General features: G+C 37.3%; 1 protein-coding gene across 17 annotated transcripts in view; it reads right to left on the bottom strand.

Moving 5' to 3' along the window:
• Positions 1-439: 439 nt before the first annotated feature.
• Positions 440-26,757, bottom strand: part of ABI2 (abl interactor 2) — a 122,549-nt gene continuing 96,231 nt past the window's right edge. For 9 of the 17 annotated variants that reach the window (XM_053596328.1, XM_053596336.1, XM_053596334.1 and 6 more), the window contains 4 exons: positions 24,162-24,320; positions 15,586-15,672; positions 10,262-10,435; positions 440-5,324 (listed from right to left, as the gene is read on the bottom strand). In XM_053596328.1, the coding sequence (XP_053452303.1) occupies positions 5,149-5,324; positions 10,262-10,435; positions 15,586-15,672; positions 24,162-24,320 (596 nt within the window). In that variant the 3' untranslated portion in view covers positions 440-5,148. The remainder of the gene's footprint in view (positions 5,325-10,261; positions 10,436-15,585; positions 15,673-24,161; positions 24,321-26,757) is intronic. The other 8 variants (XM_053596332.1, XM_053596340.1, XM_053596338.1 and 5 more) reach the window with 2 other exon arrangements.

Genomic DNA, 26,757 nt, shown 5'->3' with positions numbered 1-26,757 from the left:
GTGCTAAGTGATCTCTTTTCTTTTTTTCTTTTTTTTTGTAGAGACAGAGTCTCACTTTATGTCCCTCCGTAGAGTGCCATGGCATCACACAGCTCACAGCAACCTCCAAGTCCTGGGCTTAAGCGATTCTCTTGCCTCAGCCTCCCGAGTAGCTGGGACTACAGGTACCCGCCACAACGCCCAGCTATTTTTTGGTTACCATTCAGACGGGGCCGGGTTTGAACCTGCCACCCTTGGTATATGGGTCTGGTGCCTTACCGACTGAGCCACAGGCGCCGCCCGATCTCTGAACCTTTTCAAAGACAGCTGGTCTAAGTCTCAACATTTTAAATATGTTAAGTCTAAAAAGACTTCAGTATTACAAACAGCTACACAGTCAAGAATCATCCCCAACACCTTAGAAAAAGAAGTTACTTAGATATTTCACAAGACACTTAAATATACTTTGTGGGATTTTATTTAGATCAAGTTCTTAGTACACAGCAACAATTAATTCCAAATACATTTAAAAAATTAAAAAGTGAATGTTCCCCCATTTATCTGGAGGTGGTTTAATGGCACACATAGGGAACATTACTGGCAACAAAACTGCTCCCTCCTTTTCCTGAATGGTTTTTACTCAACGCCACCAACCCTCCACGTGGGAGCTAAAAAGCACAACTAGCCAGATCGCAAATCATTTACATTCTTTTGTAAACCATTTTAAGAAATATGGTACATGGACACAAAATATGATAGAAACTGCTTTCCATAGAATTCTGAAGCTGTAAAAGAGGTTTCGTTTTAATGTGAAAATAAGCTTTTTGTTCTTTTTCTTTTTTACAAAAAACCTTAAGGTATTTAGCAAGGATCATTTTATACACAGCTAGGCCCTGTCGTTTCATTTGTAATTTTTTTTTTTTTTTTAGAATTATGAGATTCTCAATAAAATAGGAACAAAACTCAGCATGAAGCAAACTTAAAGGTAATGAGTTCAATGCCTCCATTTAGTTTTATAAGGCGCTCTCAAATAAGGCGGTTTCCTGTGCTGTGCTCCTGCCAGTGTTGAATTAATGTACTTCTACTATACCTTATGGAAAAGTGTTTATACTGAGTATAGTTTTAGAAGGGGTAAATGAAGATTATTTTCACTAATTGAAGCTATATCTAGTATACTCCTTTAAATAACTTATGGCATTTATCAAAACATGGCATATCTTTTCAAGTATATTCCTAAAAACATCAAGTAGAACTCTTAATTTTTAAAGAAAAATACAGCACATTTAGTTAAGACAGTTGTGGTGTACTGGAAAGAGTGCTGGGCACTGAGGAACTCTGCTGTTATTAAGTAGCTGTTCATCTGAAACAGAAACATCTTACCTCATCAGTCAAAAACCACGAAAATTTTTTTTTTTTTTTTGTAGAGACAGAGTCCCACTCTATGGCCCTCGGTAGAGTGCCGTGGCCTCACACAGCTCACAGCAACCTCCAACTCCTGGGCTCAAGCGATTCTCCTGCCTCAGCCCCCCGAGCAGCTGGGACCACAGGTGCCCGCCACAATACCCGGCTATTTCTTGGTTGCAGTTCGGCCGGGGCCGGGTCTGAACCCGCCACCCTCGGTATATGGGGCCGGCGCCCCACCAACTGAGCCACAGGTGCCGCCCAAAAACCACGAAAATTTTTAAGACCTCATCTAGCTCTAATATTCCATAACTCTTAAGTAAATTGTCTAGGAGAAACTATCACCTTAACACCAGTCAGGAGTTCTCAAACAAGAAGTTCAGAAGTGAACAGATCCCTGTTCTTTTGAAGGATTGGGTAGTTGTTGCCAATTCCTCCACCAAACCCTTTTCAAAGGTAAAGGTGGCCTTCAGGACATGCCATGCTCTTTCCACAGAGGAGGAAAGATAATAAAAGACAAAACAACAGTGCTTAATGCAGAAAGGTCACTTTCTAGAAGAAAAAGAACACAAGATAAAAGCCAACTACTCCCTAACAGAAAAATCTTAAGTAATCAATACCTAGTGCTAAGGAGCACAGCTATGTGATACTCATCACTGCAAAGTTGCATAAAACAATTCTCTCCTGCTGGGTAATAAACAGCAACAGGAGGAGGAAAGGAGGGGTTGAAAATGTCTCACACCCAATGACTTTTAGGAACATATAGCACAATTAGCAGGCCCTCACCATCCCTAAGGAACAGCAAGTGCCTCTGAGAAAGGAAGTAGCCAAAAGATGGAGAATATTAAACAAGACAGCTTAAAAGATTCATAATTATTCCAAACACAGCAGGCTGAATCTCTCAGATCTAAAATGGCACTATTTCTGTTTCCAATTTATTGCCTTGGCCACGAAGTCAAAGACAACAAAGTATATTTTCATTTAATACCAAAAAAAAAAAAAAAAAAGAAAGACAACTAGTCACTCTCTTTTTTTTTTTTTTTAATATGAGTGGAAACAGAAAGAAACATTTGAGGAGGAAAGAATGCCCTTTCCCATTAGATTTCTCTATTCTGATAAAATGGGTGCTTAGTGGTCAGCAGATTTTAGACTTGAATATCTTTGCTACAATATTACTAGTAAGTAGCATGTAAGATTTTCTGCATTCATTTGGAAGTCCTAATGCCAATTGACTTTTAGTTTATAAAAAGATAAATGGGTGAAACTCACAATAAAATAGGAAATACTACCCTCACAGATTATTAATAGCATGCAATCTATGAAATATCACATACATTAAAAGTCTCCAATTATACTATAGGCCTGGCCCATCATCATTACATAGTCCTTCCAAGACAATCTATAGAATTTAAAGCTATACAAAAAATTTAAAATATGCAGAAAATCCAACAGGTATTCTTTGCAAAAACAAAATACACACACATACTAAATAATATAGGAAAAAGATCAGCTGACCCATGGATATTCCCCCCGCTGCAAGTCTTCAGTATAAAGGACTTGACCAGTGTCTTCTGCACTCCCCAATCCAGCAGGGGTCCAACAGGTAAGCTGCATTCCTGCTCATTGCCACCAACTCTGCTTTCTGTACAGTTGTCTTCTCTGCTTCTGTTGTGGTGAGCTGTGGGAACTACTGGTTCAGTTCCAAAACACCCTCTGCTTTATTAATCCACTAAGCTGTCTCAGCAAAAAGCTATAATAATTGGAACATTTAATTTTCAAATCAGTTTCCCTAGTCATACACCAGTACTATGAGGCTTCACCTATCTACACATAGTCTAGTTTGGGTCCATAATAGAACTAAAAGCTGAGAGGATACTGAGGGGCCTTTGAAGGAATATGAGATGTTGAAATGACCTAATAAAAGCACAACATGGAATGTGTAATGGAGCCAAATTATTGAAAGCTAAATCCAAAGTGCTGAGAAAACCTCAAAGTGAAATAGCAAATCTAACTTGTAATGTATTTTTTTTAAAAATTGCAACTTAAGAAAAGTCTTGATAAGGAAACTATAGCGGGCTGTTAGTTAAAGGGGGACAAAGTTTTATGCCCAGATAGCAAATGTGCAAGTGGAATATTAACTTCTACCTACACCTATCAGAATTTCCTCATATACGACTATACTTGTTCCTTTTTCACATTCCTCTGTCTTCACCACCCCATCATGTACGTGACTACTGCCTCTCCCCTTTAACCTAGCACAGGGAAATTACCTGGCAGAGCTCTATTCTGGCTGAGTCACTGGGACTAGGAAGAACCCATACTGGCAGCTCTGTGCCAGAAAATGAGCTGGCCCATTCTCATAGCATGCACCCACAGAGACTTAAGCTGTCCTGGATTTTGATTATTTCTTAAAACTCATTTCCGTTGTGATGATTAGAGCCATCTGCCCTACAAACTCCATTGAATTTGAAGCTATAATGATTCTACATGTGAGAGAAATATTTTTTGTTATTGTTTCTTTCAATTATATTAGCTTTTACCAATGTGGTTGGATAATTAAATATTTTAGTCTATTACTCTTATCCCACAATTAAATTCTTAGTCTAAAATATAAGGTTCAAGTTCTTACTAAAAGCAGCTATTTCAAAATTAAATCAAAAAATCGGGTGAGTATTTACCTTTCCTAGAGTTGAGTAAATGACACAGCAGCAACTAACACTGGCCATAAATAACATTCAGAGAGCACAGTAGCAAGCCTTTTATCCCCAGGAACTATCAAGAGACTTGCAAATAACCACTCTTCTCTTCCAAAAAAGAATAGTGTTTTCCTAAACAATGAAAGAAGTGATAGTAATAGTTGGTCTGGCCTCCAAGATCCTACTCCTGAAAACACCACCCAAGGCAAGGGTTCAGGATGCCTGCTAAGAAGAATATTTCTACATTCAATCTCTTTAGAACCTTAGGAACCTTCACATCTGGCTCTGCACACCTACCTCAGCATATAACCCAGCCTACCACATTTTACATATGGATATACTGGCCATCAGTGACAATGCAGTCTCATGAAGCAGCACATTAAATCAAACCATGGCAATTGTTAACTATCCTTGGAATGTTGGGAGACTTTCACATTTCATCATTCTTATAATCTACAAACAGAAACATGAAAGGATGCGAGTTCAGCACTAACTTATTTGATGCGCTCAAGTGCTCAAAGAATGCAGAATTTACAGTGTTAAAGAGGGAAAAAGCCATCTGAAACAATTGTAAAAAATGGTTATGTATGGTATTTAAATATTGGTTCCCTCCTGTTCATACAAGTAGAAGAAAGTGAGGGGCCATGGTACCCACTGGGCTATAAGTGAACCCCTTAGCACAGGCAGTAAAGAACACCCACTGCCACACATTCGTCAGGAGGAGAAATCCCAAGGGTGCACAGTATTCCTGAGAAAGATCCTAGATTTTTCTGAATCAGTCTTAATCTGATTTGTTTTAGCTACATCGTTATGTTGTTATACCTTTCACATATTCAGAAATGGTCACTTTATTTCCATCCAGACAGCTCAGCATAATACAAATGATGGCAGAAAGATCCATTTGTTCAGACTCAGCTTGCTTTTGTTTTAATAACTGGGGGATAAATCAAAAAAAGTAATTTGTATCATTTTTATCCTTCATTTTATTTTACTGGAGTGGAATCTCCAGGGCCTTCAGATAATCTGGGAAGACCTGACTATTCCCATAAGGGAAGCACAGCCCTTCTGAGCTCTATTCAGAATAATGCATGATAGATTCAACATAATTCCCTGGAAAGAGCCCAGTCACTCCATTCATAACTCCCTCATACCAACCATCGTCATTCTTCTTGATGACATAAATAATGGCTCCTTCCTGAAAGGACAGCTCATCTTCCTTGTCTTTTGTATAGTCATAAATCGCCACAACTAGGGGGAAAAAAACAAAATAGGATGTGAAAAGAATAACATTCCTATAATTACAGAACCAAATTAGTGGCTATCCATCCTTTTCAACTTCACCCAAACCTGGTGATTTTCTAAACACCAACCAAAATTTATAAATATTTCTTCCTTGTAATACCTACTCATATACAATGGTATCTCATTTTCTAGGGCAGTTAGGTTCTAAATTGAGAATAAACAGTAAGAAAACACATTTAGTCAAACTTACCCTTCAAAAGCAAATGGGAAAGTATCTTATTAAAGAGAAATACACAATCCCAGGATCAAGAAGATGGCCATTTTTTCATTTAGGCTTGTGTAGAGATATGTTATGTAAAAAATTTTAAAAATTTTTTAAAAAGGTTTTCTTTAGGGGTGGCGCCTGTGACTCAGTCGGTAAGATGCCAGCCCCATATACTGAGGGTGGCGGGTTCAAACCCGGCCCCGGCCAAACTGCAACCAAAAAATAGCCGGGCGTTGTGGCGGGTGCCTGTAGTCCCAGCTACTCAGGAGGCTGAGGCAAGAGAATCGCTTAAGCCCAGGACTTGGAGGTTGCTGTGAGCTGTGTGATGCCACGGCACTCTACCGAGGGCCATAAAGTGAGACTCTGTCTCTACAAAAAAAAAAAAAAAAAGGTTTTCTTTAAACATTAGAACTAAAAACTATTAAGAAACGAGTATAATTGTGATGAATGTGTTACTTAGTTCAATGTAAGCATTTCACATTGTGTATCAAAGCAGTACACTGAACCCCATAAATGCATCAATGTTCAAAGTTACAATTTAATAAAAAAATAAATTTTAAAAATTAAAAATAAATAAACATTAGAACTACATGTTAAAAGTAAGATACACTGAGAGAGACAAGAAAGAAACAGGGCAAAGGGAACAGCAGTTTTATGTCTCCTTCCTCACTTTCTGGAGCCCGTGCCTAATTCGCTTAGCAGAAAGGTGGCTGAATCATCACAAGTTAAATGCATAAATGATAGAAGTCACTATATATATTCTTCCAAAACATGCTGCATCAAGTCACCAATTTAATATAACAATAACAGACTAAAAGTGCTAAGAAAACCAAGATACTTATAAGTTCTCCTTGATTTTCATTGCTTAAATCACTTGGTAACAACTGGGCCCTTTCAACCACTATCGCAAATAATCTATGCTTCCTAAGTATTACATCTATTTCAATAGTTTAATTATACTGGGATACCCTATGACTTGCTCAGATCCACTTCAAGAATTATCTTTTGTCCCAATCTCTCCATCCACTCCTGTATCTTTTTTATGCCGCTTAGAATTTCACTCAAGAGAATTTCCATCTATCCACTGTCCTGAGAAGTATATACTGTCTTTGTTAGTTTTTCATGCAACCTTACGCCTTACATAAGTAAATGAGAAACAGAAAAAACAATAAGGACTTTCAATATTGCAATATGCCCAGTTAAAGAAAATCTGTGTTTCTGGCCTACTTTAATAAAAACTAAAGTTTTCTTAAACTGTGACTATTTTCCACTATAGTGATATATTAAGAATGCCAAGCAGTATGGCTAGGACTATACTACAAGGGTCCTAGCTAGGAAGAAGTCAGTGTATATTTCTCAAAAGATAACCAAATGCCTAAACACAAATGTAATTAAATGATATACAAGTTTAACTCTAAATATAAGAGAATACAAGTTAAAGTGTTTAGTATTTCTAGCCAACCTAATACTTTCTAGCATTTGTCTTTTAAAGGAAAGGCAACATTTCTCAATGCTTACAGAAACACAAACCTACTGAAAGAAAACTCAGAAGAGAATATAAAGGCTGTTGCAGCGTAACAGTTTAGCAAAAGTGTAAAGTTACTAAGTTCTGTGTGTACCCATTTTCTTCTTTAAAATGTAGAAACTGAGTTAAATAGAATTTACATTAAATATTCCAGAAACTCTGTTTATAGTGGTGCAGAGCTAAGAGCTTTAACAATTGCTAAACATGTTTTGTTAAAATTAGTGACCATTATTATATTAACCACTTTTTTTAATCTAAAAAATCCACTATTAAGAAGATTTTCAGGGCGGCGCCTGTGGCTCAGTGAGTAGGGCGCCGGCCCCACATGCCGAGGGTGGCGGGTTCAAACCCAGCCCCGGCCAAACTGCAACAACAACAACAAAAAAAAAATAGCCAGGTGCTGTGGCGGGCGCCTGTAGTCCCAGCTACTCGGGAGGCTGAGGCAAGAGAATCACTTAAGCCCAGGAGCTGGAGGTTGCTGTGAGCTGTGTGATGCCACGGCACTCTACCAAGGGCCATAAAGTGAGACTCTGTCTCTACAAAAAAAAAAAAAAAAAAAAAAAGAAGATTTCCATTCCAGAGAAAGAGAGAAACTAGTACAGTTATAAAAAAAAGAAGATACTAGTAGTTTATTTCATTTAATTCTTCACCATGAAGCTATTCATCAAAAGGAAAACAGACTTTATTTAGTGCAAGAGACTTTTATCAAGATAACTCTAAAGAGGTTTATGTTAAGTAAGAATCTTACTGTTTCCACTAATATTCAAAATACTGATGTTGAGAAATGCAAAATCTGTCTAGATTTTATTTAGTTTGAAAAAATGGTTTTGGCCATAGTGAGGAAAGTGTAATAATGTTTTCTTTTTTTTTTTTTTTTTTTTTTTATTGTTGGGGATTCATTGAGGGTACAGTAAGCCAGTGTAATAATGTTTTCTAATTTATGTATATCACAGTATCAAAATCACATGAAGAATTTAAAAAACACATATGAGAATAAACTTTTACAGAAAATGTTAAAGATTTGGTTTCTATGTAATTACGAGTGAAACAGAGAAAGACTAATGGCGCCTACATTGTTTTTCTCAATGTTTCTGCTATATATCCCTAGCACCAAACACAGGGCCTAGCATTTTTAGAAAGTTAAGTATCTTCTGCAAACTAGTAAATGATAGAATTTGGAGTTGAACCAGTTGGTGTAACTCTAAAGCTCAGACTCTTAACTTCTGTCTTGCTTGTATTCTCTTTTTGGCTGTTCTTGTTCATTCTAATGAAGCAAGCTGCCATGAAGTGAGATGCCCTATGGACAGGTCCATGTGGCCCAAAACTGTGGGCAGCCAACAGCCAATGAGAAAACTGAGGCCCTCGGGACAGCAATCCATAAGGAACTAAATCTTGCCAATGACCACAAAAGTAAGCCTGCAAGTAAATTCTCCCTCAATCAAGCCTTGAAATAACTGCCTGGACTGACACTTTGACTGCAGCCATGTTAAGAGTCCCTACATCAGAGGGCCCAGCTAAGCCATGCAGAGAATCTAGGAGATAATGTGTTCCCTTTAAGCAACTAAATTTTGTAATAATTTGTTAGGCAGCAAAAGACAACTAATAGTTTTCATCAAAGTTAAGACTATTTGATCTAGGCCAGGAGCAGTGGCTCACACCTGTGATCTCAGCACTCTGGGAGGCTGAGGCAAAGTGGACTGCCTGAGCTCAGGAATTTGAGATCACCCTGAGCCAGAGGGAGACCCTGTCTCTCTAAAAGTAGCTGCGTGTTGTGCGGACGCCTATAGTCTCAGCCACTTGGGAGGCTGAGGCAAGAGAGTCGCTTGAGCCCAAGAGTTTGAGGCTGCTATGAGCTATGACTCCATGACATTCTACTGGGAGTGATACAGTGAGATTCTATCTCAAAGAAAAAAAAAAAGACTATCTGATCTAGTCTCACATATCTGTTGCTCTGTTTTGTTTTGTTTGCTTTTTCTTCTCTTTTCTTTGTGTATCACTTTGGACAGCTCCTATGGCCATGGCATCAGTGATGCTTCTTTTGGGCCATCACTTCAGATACTATATTTTTCGTTTCCAGAAATTCTATATAGGTTTCTCTTCTTCATTCTTTTAAAAAATATATTACATTTGTCTCTGATGTTCATGTTTTCCTTTATTGATTATATGTGGCATTTATAATAGCTATATAATCGAAAATAATATTTTGTATTTCCTCCTCTCTGGTGTCATAGTCTGCTAATGCCCGTTGTTCAATATCTAGAAACTATTACATGTTTTGTTTTTTTAATTTTTATTTATTTATTTTTTTTTTTTTTTGGTGGTTTTTTTTTTGGCCGGGGATGGGTTCGAACCTGCCACCTCTGGCATATGGGACTGGTGCCCTACTCCTTGAGCCACAGGCGCCGCCCCCTATTACATATTTTTTTTAAATTCCTACTTTAGGAAGAGGTATAAATCTGATTACAGTTGCCTATCTTGGCCAGAAGTAGAAGTCTACTATTTACCAGGTGATTATAATATATAGCCAGTTTTGAGAGACCCAGTGGTTTAGCAGCTTTAATTTCTTTAACAGAAAATTTCCTTCTAGATAGCATATTTTTTATGAGCTGATTAGTCCTAATGAGATTTTGGAAGCTTGTGTCCCAACATGCTATGTCATGGTTAGTAAATATATTTCAGAGAAGGTTTCCACTAAAAGAAATAAAGAAACTGAGAAACGATTATTCTTTGGAACAAAATTTCATATGGAAACACTTAAACTGAACTACCTAAGAGGACTCAAAATATTGTTCGAAAGCATGAGGGTAGGAATAAGTAATAATTTGGAGAAAAATCCTTTTCCTGAGACCAAAGGAAACAGAAAATCACTCTTTTTGTGATCTTTCTCTTATAGAAACCATACACAAAGAGTATGTTAACAGGAACAACAGGTAACCATCAATTAAAAAATTAATCAAATGTTCAAGAATTTTATAGGTGTGACTTACAAAAATCATGAACCTTATAGACTAAATTAATAAAAATGTACAGATAATACACATAAATAAGACTTTACTTATTAAAAAATAATCAAGATTTCCTTCCATACCAGCAAATTTCATTTCTATGTAAAGGTTTCTTCCCATCCCACCAGATTATCCTTCTGAGACTTACCCTTTTCCAGGTAAGACCTTGGAGCCCAGGGGGGGTCCTCTTCAGCATAAGGATCACTATACTCAACCACAGCAGCTTCCTCCTCTTCATAATCTTCAGGGGGAGGTGGTGGAGGGGGAGATTCATCAAATACTGGTTCTTCCACAGGTGGTGGTGGAGGTGGTGTATCTGAAACTAAGAATTTATAAAGCTGAAAACAGAACTACACATTACTATGCAAAGTTCAGTATTTCTCCTCCAAGCTTCTAGGTTAATGGAATATAAAGCTAGTCTTAAAAATAATCATATGTCAAAAAATAAGTGAGCAAGCGAAGTCTTCCTGCCTACTATAACATTCTAAATCTCCAAGCATGACTTCCTTCCTTCTCCTCCTATTAATGCTGATGGATGCTGAATAAAGTTGAACCAAAATAATTAACTGAACCTTAGAAACTTGTTCATGCTAAAATAGAATCCTCTTTTCAAAGAGAGCTATACAACATAGTTTAGCTTTATACTATATCCAAAGAGGAGTTATCAAAAATATTAATTTGGACATTTATAACTATATTTCACTTAGTTATAAATGAAACAAATTAGAATGGGTCCAAGAAATAGCCAAATTTTAATAATCTGCTACTTTCCTCCCAATAAATTTTTTTTCACATTTTATCAAACTGGGTAAACTTAGGTAATTTCATCCATGAAGATGTTTTGTTTGTTTACAGAATGATTCCAAATTTCTTCAGGCTAAATATCCAAGTATACCAGCAGAGTGATTTAAAACATTTTAAAGTATCTCTTATGGAGATCTGCTTCCATAGCTCAGGTACCAGCATACAGTAACATCTGAACAACTATCTTCAGAAGTCAAAGCTTTCAAAATGCTTGGTATATACTGGAGCACAACTCAACAGAATAAAATTAATAACCCTGCATCCATCAGCTCTCCAGTTTCAACAAACAGCACTAATTCTTATTTATGAGATATCAGTATTGTTTCTGTAAAATTCTCTGAGCAATCTTGTTTATATTCTAATTTTTTACCCAAGCTGCTGATTGAATCAAATGGATTTTAGAAGACTGCTGACGCCTGGTGAGGATCAGTCACATCAACACCGTCCGCTGTCCTATTTCAGTATTCTTCCCATCTGCTATGCCACTCTATAAACTTTACTCAATAAATAAAAATTCATTAGTCCTAATGGTTATTGATGTTTAAAAGATACAGATATGTGATCTTAGCCCATACCTTATGGAGGAGGTAAGAAAGAACAACATATCCATTTGTAAGGTAAAAAGACTGACATTAAACAAGCACAAAAATGCAGATCCAAAGAAACTTTCACAACAATTACCTTGAGAAACGACACTACAAAATTACTTAAAGAAGCTGCCATTACTCAATTTTTACTTTTCTTATAATTGTGTTACATCCAGTTTACTACAACTAACATAAGATACCATTTTTTAAAATTTTTTTTTGAGACAGAACCTCAAGCTGTCGCCCTGCATAGAATACGTGGCATCACAGCTCACAGCAACCTCAAATTCCTGGGCTCAAGTGATTCTCTTGCCCCAGCCTCCCAAGTAGCTGGGACCACAACGCCCACCCATTTTTTTGGTTGTAGCTGTCATTGTTTGGCAGGCCCATGCTGGATTCAAACCTGCCAGCTCTGGTATATGTGGCTGGCGCCTTAGCCGCTTGAGCTACAGGCACTGAGCCAAGCTAGCATTTTTTACTTTAAAAGTTCTAAATACTTAGGTACCACTTTATAATATTTCTTTTCTTTTTTTTCTTTGAGACACAGCCTCAAGCTATTGCTCTGGGTAGAGTGCCGTGGCATCACAGTTCACAACAATCTCCAACTCCGCGGCTCAAGCAATTCTCCTGCCTCCGCCTCCCAAGTAGCTGGGACTATAGGCGCCAACCACAATGCCCAGCTATTTTTTGGTTGCAGCCGTCATTGATGTTTGGTGAGACCAGGCTGGATTTGAACCCAGCAGCTCAGGTGTATATGGCTGGCATCTTCGCCGCTTGAGCCACAGGTGCCAAGCCCACTTTATAATATTTCATTTAATCTTTATCTTGGGAGGTGGTGTTTTGAATCCTCATTTTATGGATGTGGAAAATGGCTTTACAAGATTAAAGTAGAAGAACACCTAAACTCCCTATATCTGTTATCTTAAAAGCTGTAATACTATGAAATGAGATAAACTCAAAAACTGTAAAATCATATTTCATTATTATTAATTCAACAAAAATCAACTAAGAGTTAGCTATGGCTAGGTATTATGCTCAGCACTGAGGAATAGCAGTGGGTAAAAGTCACAGATACAGACAATCTTTCATACATAGACAAACTTTCATTTATAATTAAGTGTAGTGCTTTACAATATCATGGAAATACACAGCATAGACCAACCTCTTATGTGGGTTAGGAAAGGCTTCCTAAGACCTGAGGGATGAGTAAGGTTTAATGGGGGGAGTGGATAAGATGGCATGGGGGGTATGTATTTGATGTAAGATATATAAAGAATAAAACAAGTACAAAGGTAAGAAAGCAGGAAACTTTCGAAGAACTGTGGAAAGTTCATTAGAAAGAGGCATGAGGAAGGTGAAGAGGAGTTAAGACCTTTTCGGTCTTAGGACAGTTTGTACTCTAGCCAAAGAGCAATGGGAAGCCACAGAAGGATTTTAAGGAGACTAATAGGATCATAACCATAATTCTTGCCCTGGTAAAACTGGTTCACAATAACTGGTTCCAAATGATTCCAGACTTCTTCCAAATATCAAATTTAATGCAGAGTAAATATGTGCTACCACAGAGTATCTTCAAAATAATATACCTGAAAAGCTTTGAAGATAATTCCAAAAGTATGTATCTTTCTACAGTGAATGTTCTGAAAATAACATTCATTTGAATGTCTAAGTCTGCTAGGTTTGTAAAATCAAGTCACAGTAGTGATTTTTATTTTGTACTTTTTTAATGTGAAAAACGTGTATCACCATAGAAAGAAATGAAAAAGACTATGCCAAAAGGCAATCAATTGTAACACAGTGGCCAAGTTAGAGAATGACTTTTTAAAATATAGGTAGTGCTGCTGCTACAATGTTTTATAATTATCTACTTAAAACATTTCTAATTCTTAAATTGGTAATCATGCACTTCAACAAAATAGTGTTGAGGGGGTCTATTCATGAAACATTTTGATGTTTCTATACACTTTGCAACTTCCACTAATGTCTGGTGAAACAGACATTCAAACCTAGTTTTTTGCAAAGAAAATAACCATTTAGTTCCAATAATAAACACTCCTGTTTCACTGATAGATCAGTCTTCAATTTCAGTTTCAAGATCTGGCCTTTACTCCAGAATCTACTCAAAACCACTTTGCTCTGTTGAGCAACACCATCTCATATAACACGCAGTAGCAATTGATTAGTGGAATTCTCCCAGGTGTACACTCTTCATGATAGTAAAATCAGAAAATAACTCCCAGAGTATTATTCAAGTGACTATTTTCTTTTTTTTTTGGAGACAGAGTCTCACTCTGTTACCCTGGGTAGACATCACAGCTCACAGCAACCTCAAAATTGTGGGATCAAGGGATCCTCTTGCCTGAGCCTCCCAAGTAGCTGGGACTACCGGCGCCCTCAAGTGACTACCTTTATGAATCGATGTGATTAAACTGCAAGTGTGATGAGAGATAGTCTCTTTTACTATAATGGCACTTAGACTTTCTGCCTTTCATGGGTGTGTAGAATGCAGCTAGCACTGGGGTGTCCTTCAATTCTGATACTCTCGTTAAACTCTACTTGGTCCCAATTTACTCTGTTTAGATGTAGCAGAAAGTTTTTTAAAATAACACATAACAGTGACCTTCTATCCCATATTTGACCACACAAGCCTGGCAAAGGGATATACTGTAACTGTGCTGAGTGCATGTTGGACCAGCTGAACCTTGCTGAGAGGACATTTTCTCTCTGGGGTACTGTGGGTCACACAAGCCAAAACAACAGTGGGTCCCAATAGCACAATTTAAAAACATGTAAAATCCTACCTAATCATATACGAATAAAGTTCTTAAATTTATCAAAACATCTTAAGAAATCACAGTGTGATAAGCATTACAGGTGTGCATGAGGTAACTTCCAATAAACAGAAGTAAAATAGACTATTTTCAGAAAACAACAAGTAGAAATCCAAAGGCAACTAAAAGAACCGCTGAGCCCTCAAGCCAGTACAACTGGATTATCATCAGCTCAAATACAAACACATCTTAAAAAAGAGTGTGTCAATAAGGAAGCAGTGGCAGTTAGTCACCTACAGAAGTACAAAAAAAAGAGGGACTAAAAGTGCCCACTATGTGTCAGATGCTTTTATAAGTGCCGGGGACATAACCAGCGAACAAAACAGGCAAAAAAAAAACAAACAGAAAAACTACCCTCATGGAGCTTATATTCTAGTTGGTAATGCCCATTTCTAAAGAAGTAGGAGTCCTAAGCAACAGATTGCAAATATTTCTATCCATCAGTGAGGTCATTCCTGTTATAAGATACATACATTGGGGTTGTGCTGGCCCAATCCCATTAAATCTTTAATTAATTCCCTTACTTCAGATTTCTTGCTCATCACTCAACCTTATGACTGTGATGTGGTCTCTCATGTAGACAGCTCACAAGAAAAGAATTCATCTCCATCATGCACATTAAGTTCATGTTCTCTGTGACATCAATTCCTCATTGAATATTGATACTGGGTTCTTGAGCTTCCTTAATGCTTCCCTAGTAAAAGACTAAATGTGTCAATAACATCAGTTGTCTGATTCTGCATGGCTCGATACTAGACCACAGGCTAAAATAAATTAATTGCCAATCTATGAGGCCTTTTAAGAGACAGATGGCAGCTTGGTCCTCAGGCCCTACCATGACATGGCCCTTTTTATACTTCTGGAGGAAGAATTTCAGGCCACCTATACTACCAACCCATGAAACTCCAGTGATAAGAAATCAGACTACTACTTATCTGAGCAAACTAGAGAAAAAAGATGGGCTAGCTGGTGATTAAAGAGTATCACCTTATCTAGATGTGATCTTCCTTTACTTACACGTGCTTCATTTTACTTTTATTTGCCTTACCTTCACTACTATATTTTAAGCTATTTAAAAGTAGAAAATTTCATTTTAATTCTATTAACATCCCTACTCGCTATTCAGACAATGGTTTGTTCACAATATTCAAATATTTGAAATATGAGCAAATGAATGACCATTCAATCATATCTAAATGACATTTTATGCCTATAATCTGATCTACAGCATAAAGAAGACATAAACTTACTATTTTCTTGGACTCTGGCCACAAATCCCATTAAAGGTAACTGAGGAGTTCCCTGCAGGATGGAGGGAGGAGGAGGAGCGAGAGATACTGCGAAAACAAAACAAAGTGCGGAGGGTGAGGGGTGAGGGCGTGTCACATTAGAAGGAAAGGGTAATGCAGTAAAATGAATGTACAAAGGAGGGAAATCACTGTTCACAAACATTTTATAAGTGATTGTAGGATGCCCTTTTGATGCGTCAACACATAAAACAAAGCACCTGGGGAATTTTTAGTAAGTTTTTAAAAATTAAAGCACAGGAAGCATTTATCATATATAGATCTACCCTAACATATGACAATTGATCTTGTTCATATTGATAACAACATGCCTTCTCAAAGAAAGAATTTCTATAGATTACCAAGTTGGTTTTCTGAAATTTCCTTAGAAGGCTGTAAGTTTAAATCTCTGTCAATACAGAAGGGAAAAAAACAGTATATCCCAATATTCTAAATTTATACTCATTACTGCAATAACAAATTGGTTCTTCATTCATTAACTAAACAAATATTTACTGACTTCCTACTAAGTGGCAACCCCTCTGCTAGGAAAGCATATCAAAACCATTCTCTCAATCTAGTGCTAGATCATTACAATTTTTCATGACTCTAACCCACTGGTACATTTCCTCCCTGACCCTACAGAAAGATGCCGGCCTTATTCACGTAATCCCATTCTCCTTCCTGAGGCATTTTTCCCTCCATCTGAATCACCTGGCACAGTGCCCAGAACTAGTAAGCCTTCAATCATTGTTTCACACACATCAATACATGAGCAGGCTAGGTACATGCCAAGCAATTTCACAGGATTAACTCCACAGTCATAGTTTCCTTCAGAACGGGTAAAGTATGGTGTGCGCCTCCTACTGAGCATGCCTTTACTAGCTCCAAATTACAGTTAAGACTAACAAAACTTAAAAAATACATCTATTTCTGCTCTTAACGAGATCACATTCCACTTGGGAACAGAAGAGAAAAGTAAAATCTTAACGATATTTGTAGTAATTCCCTGAAGGTGGTGGTGGTGGTACTGAGGAGGGCTACAAAGAAGTAATTCTGAAGAAAAGGAGTTCACCAGGCAGACAGAGGTTGAGAAAAATAATCAGCGAAAGAGAAACAAGTGAAGGCAAAGACTGAGGGCCATAAAATAGTATTACCAGTACACAGCACCAGAAATGTTTCCATGTGGCTAGCATAAATACCTGAAAGACACCACTGCGCTCTACCCAGGGTAACAAAGTGAAACTCTGTCTCAAAAAAAAAAAAGTGCTTAGTCAAAGAAATTGGATTTTAAAATCACTCAGCCTCAATCTCTGATGTACTGCTTCTTGCTGTTTAGACAGCAAGTCAGTTAATTTCTTCCAGCCTATTCTATAAATGTGAGATGACAAAGCGATATCACAATCTACTACACTTACTGGGTGCAAAGATAAAAAAGACAATGGGTGCAGAAAGCATGTGAGGGTGACAAAGTGAGACTGTCTCAAAACAAACAAACAGAAAAACGAGGTACAGAGGTAATAGTCATCAGTCAGTCAAGAGACAAAGTTAATGCCATGCATAGCTGTGAGGAGAACATATAAATGCACCAGCAGAGTTAAGCAGATGTTGGAGAATAGCTAGACATAAGGAACACAGCATTATCACCCTACAAATGGATAGCTTTCTTTAAAAGATACATTTGGTTAGCTTCTTCCCTGAAGTTGTAATTCTTAGCAGTAAATCCTTAGCTCCAAGTGTCTGTCTCCCACCCAGAGGCTTGGAATGGAACAACTGTTGACATGTTCATAATACCCTGTTTTCCAACATGTGAGGTAAGCAGAAGTTAATGAACACAAAAGGTAGCAGAGACAAAATAGATAAAACTGCAGCAACTGGCACCGGAGAGCAGAGATAAGATTCACATTCACACCAAACAAGATGAAACACTTCTGTTGGCACATATCCCAACATTCCCTGTAACAGAAAACCAGGAAATTTCCCACTTCAGTCATTGTTTATCAAACAAAGCTACAACCTTCTGGTACTTGGCTTAAAAAGAATGATTAAGTGCTTAACCCACAATAGTCTTGTTATAGGAAGGCTGGAATATTTTTTAAGATAAACATGCTTATTTCTTCTCTAGTTTTCAAAGCATAAATCTGGACTCGGTGCCTGTAGCTCAGCGGCTAGAGTGCCAGCCACATACACTGGAGCTGGCAGGTTCGAATACAGCCCGGGTCTGCCAAACAACAATGACAACTACAACTAAAAATAGCCAGGCGTTGTGGTGGGCGCCTGTAGTCCCAGCTACTTGGGAGGCTGAGGCAAGAGAATCACTTAAGCCCAAGAGTTTAAGGTTGCTGTGAGCTGTGACGTTATAGCACTCTACTGAGGGTGACAAAGTGAGACTCTGTCTCAAAAAAAAAAGGATAAATCTGAAACCACAGTGGTTTTAAGAAGGCCACCAACAAAAGCCAGGGGAAAACCAATCTCAGATCTCCCTTGAACAGACTTAATTTATAACAATTTAAGATTTGTTTCAAAGCTAGTATGTAACATGTTTAAAAATTCGGTTCCATCTGGGGTTTACAAAGGTCATCCTAAACTCTACATTTTTCACCCAGGGCAATCACGTAACATGGTGGTCCTAATGTTCTGTTTAGATGAAGTCTTATGTGCTGCCCCACTGAGAGATGGCAGCACAGAAGGCTTCGTCTAAACAGAACATCTGTGAACCAAAATACATTGGCGTATATAGACAGAACTGAAAATTCTAGGAGAATTTTGGCTGAATTTTGATTTAAAGAACTATTTGCAATATTCAGTTCTAGTCCAAGTCATTTTGTGCACAAGCAAGAGCAGAAAGTAACTTTACAAACTTGTTTTCATTCCGTTTAGCTAAAATGATTTCTCATATAACAAGGCTTTCTCTGTAACCACCAAAAGGTCTCCAAACTTAGTTTTCAGTTATATTCAGTTATATTGTTTTCACAATACACAATAATGAAGCTAATGTGAAGAAAGACTCACTAAGTGACTAGATTCTATAGTGATCATAAGTAGAACAGTTATAAGAATGATAGCTACGTGATTAGAGCAACGTTTACATACAAACAGTAAAAGGCTTTCCAAGCAAACCAAACTTAAGGGATGAGTCTATGCTGGTGAAATTATCTAAGCATAACCTTTCTCGTTATTTATAAAGTCCTCTGAAGCATCATCTTTGAGGCTTAGTGTTTTTAATGTCCCATTCAAAGAGTTTGGAAAAATGAATTAGGGACTCTTACATTTTATTTTTACAGTTCTATAAATACTGAGAAAATTAGACAAATAATACTATTTCTAAAGCCACTAAAGAACATCACCTTTACAAGCCATAAATACTCATGACAACCCATTCAAGTTTAGATGTTTATATTTTACATTCCAGTGATAGAAATAATTTAAGCAATTTAAAGAGTAAAGTATTTTCTAAATATGGATAGCAACTTAGAATAAAGAGTACTTAAAAGAGAACTTAACATATTAGTAAGAGGAGCTTTTGTAATGGAAAAGAACGTGGCTACCAAATAACTATTAGTCCTGAAGTCTCAAAAGGGTTTAAAACATGGGATCATTTTTGTTACTTCTTTTCAAATTAAAAAAAAAAAAAAAGAAAGAAAGAAAACACCATATGATGTTATCCTAAGATACAGCAAATCAAGACACACAGTTTTAAAATATAATTTGTGTCCAACAGTGTAAAGTATCTATCTGGTTTAATTGGTTAAGGGGTGGGGAACCTTCAGCCTCAAAGCCATTATGTGGCCCCCAGATCCCCAAGTGTAGCCCCTCGACTAAATCCAAACTTCACAGAACAAATCCCTTTATTAAAAAGATTTGTTCTGTGAAATTCGAATTCTGTCAGAAGGCTACACTTGAGGATCCAGCACACCCTAAACACTGCCTAAAATATGTATTCAAACAGCTTCTTATTACTGTTCTTGCTACTGGCTATTTATACTTTGCTAAAGCCCACATCTGTATCCTTCTGGAGAGTTATGGTAAATAATGCTGTAAACTTTACTAATCATTTAGAGAACATGTGATACAGCTTTTCTTTTGTAGTATCATGATGCCAACATCATTTCTACACTGTTTGTTTTCAGTGGTTTTTAAAACCATTAATAAAGTCTGACATTTTCCCTTTAAAAAACAGCATACCCATTAAGAAATTCCTGTCTCATGTAACTACAGTCATATCTGCTGGAACTAACATTCCACTGATTTGTTAAAAGCCTTTATTGCAAGAAAATATGAGCAGTAAAATGCTGCCTATTTCCTACTAAAGGCCTTAGTACATACATGCTTATACTTAAATGTTAGTGATTCCTTTCCAAACAATGTTTAGGCATATATAAGTAAATGTATGTGTACAGAACATATGTAGAAGATGCCTCATATTTACATTTAAAGTAAAGGTTAACTTATGATTAGCCTCCTATGTTGTTTCTATGACTCTCCTCACTACTGCTAACATGTGTATTTCTGTTACTTTAGTTGATTAAATTAAGAAACATTAAGAAACAAGGGAATTTCAGTTATGCCCTGGTCAATAATTTGTTTCTGAAATAGTATAATCTGTGTACCAAATAACTGGCACAAATGGGTGTTCTATATTTTAATTCCTATGTCATAATCCTCTTTTTCAAACTCAAATCAAATTGTGCCTTAATTAGTAGTAATATTTTTGCTAGATTTATACATCACAGAACCCCACTGAATTTATATTCATATAAACCCCAGATTGTTAGCTCCCTCCTTCGGAAGCATTCATCCGCATAAAAGTCCTTAATTGTTTAAAAACAACAAAAAAAGCTGCTCATAAAACACACAACCTAGGATTTTTGTTAAATCAGAAAATTAGCTACTTAAGAAAGCTCAACAAATTTTCTAATTTTAAACATAAAAAAACAAGAAGAAACTAGCCAGGCATAATGGTACACACCTGTAGTCCCAGCTACTGAGGAGGCTGAGGCAAGAGGACCTCTTGAGCCCAAGATTTGAGGTAGCTATGAGTTACAATGCCACAGCACTCTACCCAGGGTGACACTAGGAGACTCTGTCTCAAAAAGAAAAAAAAAAAAAGAGAGAAACAAACAAACAAACAAAAAAAAAAACAACAGAAAGAGGGCAGCGCCTGTGGCTCAAAGGAGTAGGGCACTGGCCCCATATGCAGGAGGTGTCAAGTTCAAAGCCAGCCCTGGCCAAAACTGCAAAAAAAAAAAAAAAAAAAAAAAAAAAAAAAAAAAAACAGGAAGACGGGCAGGGCCAGTGGAAATAATACAAGAGCCTTATACAATATGTATTCTTTTTTTCTTCTAGAGGTGATATCTCACTATGTTGCCCAGGTTGGGAGGTGCAGTGGCTATTCACAAGTCTCACTGCAACCTTGAACTCTGGCTCAAGTGACCCTTCCACCTCACTCTTCCAAGCAGCTGGCATTGGGTACTACTGTGCCCAGCTCTTATATAATAGTCTAATGCAAATGAAGTCAAAGTACATCTAACAACCTTAGAATACTGGTTCACAAGGCATTAAGTCTTGTAAAAAGAGCTTTGTAAAGACCATGGTTTGGTTAAAAAAAAAAAAAAATCAGTTTAAAAGAAGCACTCCAATTAACAAACTAACAAAGCTATGGTCACCTTTAAACAGTTACCAAATCCCTGGAGAAGAAAGGTGAAAAATACAGAAAAACAAAAAACTACAACTAAATTGCCTCACACATTATGCTGAAGACCCAATAATCCCATTTAACCTTACTATCATGAATGTGGGGGGGGAATAAAAAACTTCATGAAAATCCTTCCATAAAACAGGATATATTTCTATCTTAACATATATTTTCAAGTGTGCTAAAGTCAGATTTACAAAGAAAAAAGTACTGAAATACATATTTTAAAATGCACTTAAATATGTGCTAAAACAAGGCGGGTGTGGTGGCTCACGCCTATAGTCCAAGCACTGTGGGAGGCCGAGGCGGGTGGATTTCCTGAGCTCGGAGGTTCGAGACCAGCATGAGCCAGAGTAAGAACCTGTCTCTACCCACAAAAAAAAAAAAAAATGCCAGGCATTGTGGTGGGCACCTATAATCCCAGCTACTTGGGAGGAAAGGGCAAGAGAATCACTAAAGGAAGAAAGGAAAACAAACAAAAAAACCCTTCAAACTAAGAAGAGTGAAAGCCAGCTGAAATTGAAAGCAAAAAAAGGGGGATGCTAAAATAGCCTTCAAATAATTCTAACTACAGAGTTCTCATAGGACTACTTTGGTTATTTAGTACATGCATAAAGCATGAAATATCCCTGTATATATTTACTATGTATCATGTATAGTTGGTCTTAATCTGTAATAGTGAAACATCTCCCAGCTCCAACACATTTTGGACTGACACCATTTTTTCAAAACTCTACATAAAAATAAGGAAAGTGGTGGTGCCCATAGCTCAGTGGGTAGGGCGCAGGTCACATACACCCAGGCTGGCAGGAGCCAGCAACAACAACAAAAATAGCCAGGCATTGTAGTGGACACATGTAGTCCCAGCTACTTGGGAGGCTGAGGCAAGAGAATCGCTTAAGCCCAAGAGTTTGAGGTTGCTGTGAGCTGTGATACCACAGCACTCTACCCAGGGAGACAGCTTGAGACTGTCTCTAAATAAATAAATAAATAAATAAATAAGGGAAGTGCATAAGAGCCATAGCCATAACTGTCTAGCCTTCTAAGAGAGCCAAAGAAAGACCCTATCTTCAGCAGAACTAGGAAACAGGCTATGTCTAATAAACTGAAATTTGAGAATAAAAACTGCATTTAAATACAAATAGCACTTAGCACATTGCTGACAGGTAATGAATTACCCAGTGACAGGAATACTTTCTGCATTAAAACTGCTGGTCACCGATGTCTTCATTTTTTGGAGGTGCTAAGTGATTCTATATTATAATGAGCTGAGAGATAAGGGAGAAAGAATAAAATAGGCTGAATTTGAGACAACTGGGAATTGAGACTGAGTGAAATCTATCAGGGAACAGCCTTACTTTCCTTGCCTGTAAAATCCATATGAAAATGATCACCAGTCTTATTTTGTACATAACTGTAAGAATCAAATGAGACAATTAATACAAAACATTCTTTAGGCTCGGCACCTATAGCTCAGAGGCTAGGGCACTAGCCACAGACACGGGGGCTGGCAGGTTCAAACCTGGCCTGGGCCTGCCAAACGACAGTGACAACTACAACAAAAAAATAGCCAGGCGTTGTGATGGACACCTGTAGTCCCAGCTATTTGGGAGGCTGAGGCAAGAGATTTGCTTAACCCTAAGAATTTGAGGTTGCTATGAGCTGTGACGCCAAAGCACTCTATCCAGGGTGACATAGTAAGACTCTATCTCAAAAAAACAAACAAACAGGGCGGCGCCTGTGGCTCAGTCGGTAAGGCGCCGGCCCCATATATGGAGGGTGGTGGGTTCAAACCCGGCCCCGGCCAAACTGCAACCAAAAAATAGCCGGCCGTTGTGGCGGGCGCCTGTAGTCCCAGCTACTCGGGAGGCTGAGGCAAGAGAATCGCTGAAGCCCAGGAGTTGGAGGTTGCTGTGAGCTGTGTGATGCCACGGCACTCTACCGAGGGCTATAAAGTGAGACTCTGTCTCTACAAAAACAAACAAACAAACAAAAAACACATTCTTTAAATTGTAAGTGCTTTAAGTAGAAGGAAGAACAAATTTCTTCAACAGACTCCAAAGGACCTAACTACAGGTAGTAGCATGCTAGACAAATTTTGGTTCCATAAAACTTAAGGCTTATCAAAGACAGAATACATTGTCCCTACTATCAGAGTTGTTCACATATCAGTTTACTAACCTCTTTGGCAAAAATCCAGAAAAACATAGTAAGTTGAGATGCTACATCTGTAATAGAGTCTAATATTTGTTCTTGCCTCTGGAGACTAAGCAAAATAATGATTATACAAAGCATTAAATACATGCTAAATTAATTTTTACTTGTTCATGCTGCAATTGATTTATTATAATTAATTATTATACCCAGGTCAATTTCTCCAAGTCTCAGTTTTCCCATAATGCGTTTGGTATGAGAATTGAGTAAGAGATAATAGTGTAATCGCCTAGCATAAAGTAGCTTCAAAAATATCATTTCCCTTTATCTTTGCCACTACTAAACTCTGTTCATGTGCACCCAACTTTCATTATTTGTTACTCATATAGCAAAGATGTCTGATTAAATAAAAAGGAAATACTATTCATCACAGTATTATTTTTAAGAGCAAATAACCACTAGCACATTCAAAAGGATTCTGCTGGGAAAAACTAAGTCCTACAACTTTACATGGAAATCATGTATTGAATAAAAAAAAAGTTAAAGATATAATATTAGCAAACTAGTACCCATTCATTCAACAAATAGTACCAACTACCTATAGCATGTGCTAGTTATTTATAATTAGGGGACTTTTTAACTTAAAAGTTTTTTATTGGCACATTCTATAGGACACAAAAGAAAATCTAACCTGGATTCTGGCTATAGAAAGGTCCTCCATTCATTTGACTCTGAAGGCTTGTTTGTGAAGTTATGGAAGGAGGGCGTCTATAGGGCAGTGAACCCCCTATTGTTGGGGGAGTATGACGAGAGGCAGGCCTATTCATGCTGTAGAACTGAACAGGATGACCTGCAATGGGGATAGAACAGACATGTGTCACAAAAGAAAATTACCTCAGATAATGAGACACTTTACCTACAATGTCTATAATCTTAATAAGATTATTTAAAATGTTTAATTTAACTGCTGTCTGGAAAACACAATGCAAGGTGACAGTTATTGCTCAGCTGATACTATATCAAAGTGCAAAAGCAGTAAAACAAAAACATGATGAAGTTAGAAAAGCTATATCTAACTAGATTACTAATTAACATTCTGATTTCATTAAATTAATGATTTCATGGGGTTTCAAAATCAGTACAATTAATTTTTATCTCCTCCCAAAACAGCCTCTAAATACCAAAAACTAAACGAGAAAGACATTTATAAAAACAAAAGAAAAATGTTTGACACACAGTCTTATTCCAAAATAATAAATAATGGTAATAGTGATAATAAATTTAAGGTAGTAATTTGTTTAAAGGAAAAAGTATTTCAGCAAATAATCAAATGATGTACTTCCAGATTAAACACCTATTTATTCAATTGAAGATATCCATCTCTCTAAAGCTAGATTATTTTGTTTTACAATTAAAGAAATAATTATGAAAAAAACTAAAATACAAAATCAACCAAAATTTATCTAATTTTTAACATCACCCCGAATTGGTACATATTTACCATCAATTTTACTATAATTCGCTCTGTTGAGAGATTTTCAATAGCTAATGACAATTGGAGACATGCTGCCCTAATCCATCATTCCCCAATACTACAATCCAATTCCTAAATTTTACCTTGACTTACATTCAGCTGAGGGCCTAGACAGAGCACTAGAACACCCAGAGAGAGCACTCCACAAGCAGGACAGAAGCAAAAGGTCAAGGGAGAGAGAAGTGAGCATGAGGGAAGAAGAGAAGGGAAAGGGAATACCAGGGGAAGAAAATGGAAGGAAGAAAGGGGGCAGGGGAGAAGAGGACAGAGAAGGGAGAGGAAAAAAAGAGGAGAAAAGGGAAGGGAAAAGAAGAGGGAAAAGGAAGGGAGGGAGGGAGGAAGAAGTGAAAAAGGAAAAAATAAAACACTTTTGCCACACTCAATAGGAAGCCAGAGGGCAAGCAGAGTCCACTGAAGTACTCCATGAGAAGAGGAGAGAATGGGGGGAGCGGGGAATGGGGGACGAGGGAGGAGAAACAGAAGACACCAGGCACAGTCATCTATCCATCTGTGCCTAAAGTTATCTTGATAACTTTTTAGTGCTAAAATGAACTACATGAAACTCAGTGAGACAAGTCTTACTAATAATGTATCATTTGATGAATGCTTGTTTGCTTTGTTCAAATCTTCATGTTCACAAATACTGCAATGATACCCTCCTCCAACCTTTGTATCTCTCAGCTAAGTTTTATCTTTATTCTATTTTGATGTCACTAAATCTTCTTGGTAATTTTAACATTTAACAAAATCATAGAAGAAAAAGGCACTTCTGACCATTTTTCATCTTACGTATGACTACAAAACGGTTTTACATGACTAAAACAGCTTTTCAGAAACTCCATAAATTTATTAGACTTGGATTCATATGATGTCATATAAAGACTATTGTTACAGCGCCCATAGCACAGTGGTTATGGCATCAGCCACATACACCAAGGCTGGCGGGTTCAAATGTAGCCCAGGCCAGCTAAACAACAATGACAACTGCAACAAAAAATAGCCAGGCAGTATAGTGGCACCTGTAGTCCCAGCTACTTGGGAGGCTGAGATAAGAGAATCGCTTAAGCCCAAGAGTTTGAGGTTGCTGTGAGGTGTGATGCCACGCCCTCTACCAAGGACAACATAGTGAGACTCTGTCTCAAAAAAAAAAAAAAAAAAAAAAAAAATATATATATATATATATATATATGTATATGTATATAAAAATAGAGGCTCAGCACCTATAGCTCAGCAGCTAGGGCACCAGCCACATACAGCGAGGCAGGTTTGAACCCAGCCTGGGCCTGCCAAACAACAATGACAACTACAACAAAAAACTAGCCAGGCATTGTGGTGGGCGCCTATAGTCCAAGCTACTTGGGAGGCTGAGGCAAGAGAATCACTTAAGCCCAAGAGTTTGAGGTTGCTATGAGCTGTGACACTACAACACTCTACTGAGGGTGACGTAGTAAGACTCTGTCTCAAAAACAAAAAAAAGATTATAGAAACAACTCAAGATTAGCATTTAATATTCTTACATATGTATCAAAATCTGATCAATTCTATTGTATCAACTTAGTCACATGACCTTAAACATAATCCAGTGTCAAATGAGAAGTCTGTAACCATGATAACAATGTAAACATATAAACAAGTAAACTATTATTTAAAAGGCATACTTAGAAATAAAGACACTATTAGCACTTTTTAACTTAATTGATAATAAACTAATACAAACCTAGGATCAAATTTAAAACTGACGATTAACACCATT

This window comes from Nycticebus coucang, chromosome 7 (assembly GCF_027406575.1).
Source record: "Nycticebus coucang isolate mNycCou1 chromosome 7, mNycCou1.pri, whole genome shotgun sequence".
NCBI classification, from domain to species: Eukaryota; Metazoa; Chordata; class Mammalia; order Primates; family Lorisidae; genus Nycticebus; species Nycticebus coucang.
This window is presented reverse-complemented; position numbering and strand designations above follow the sequence as displayed.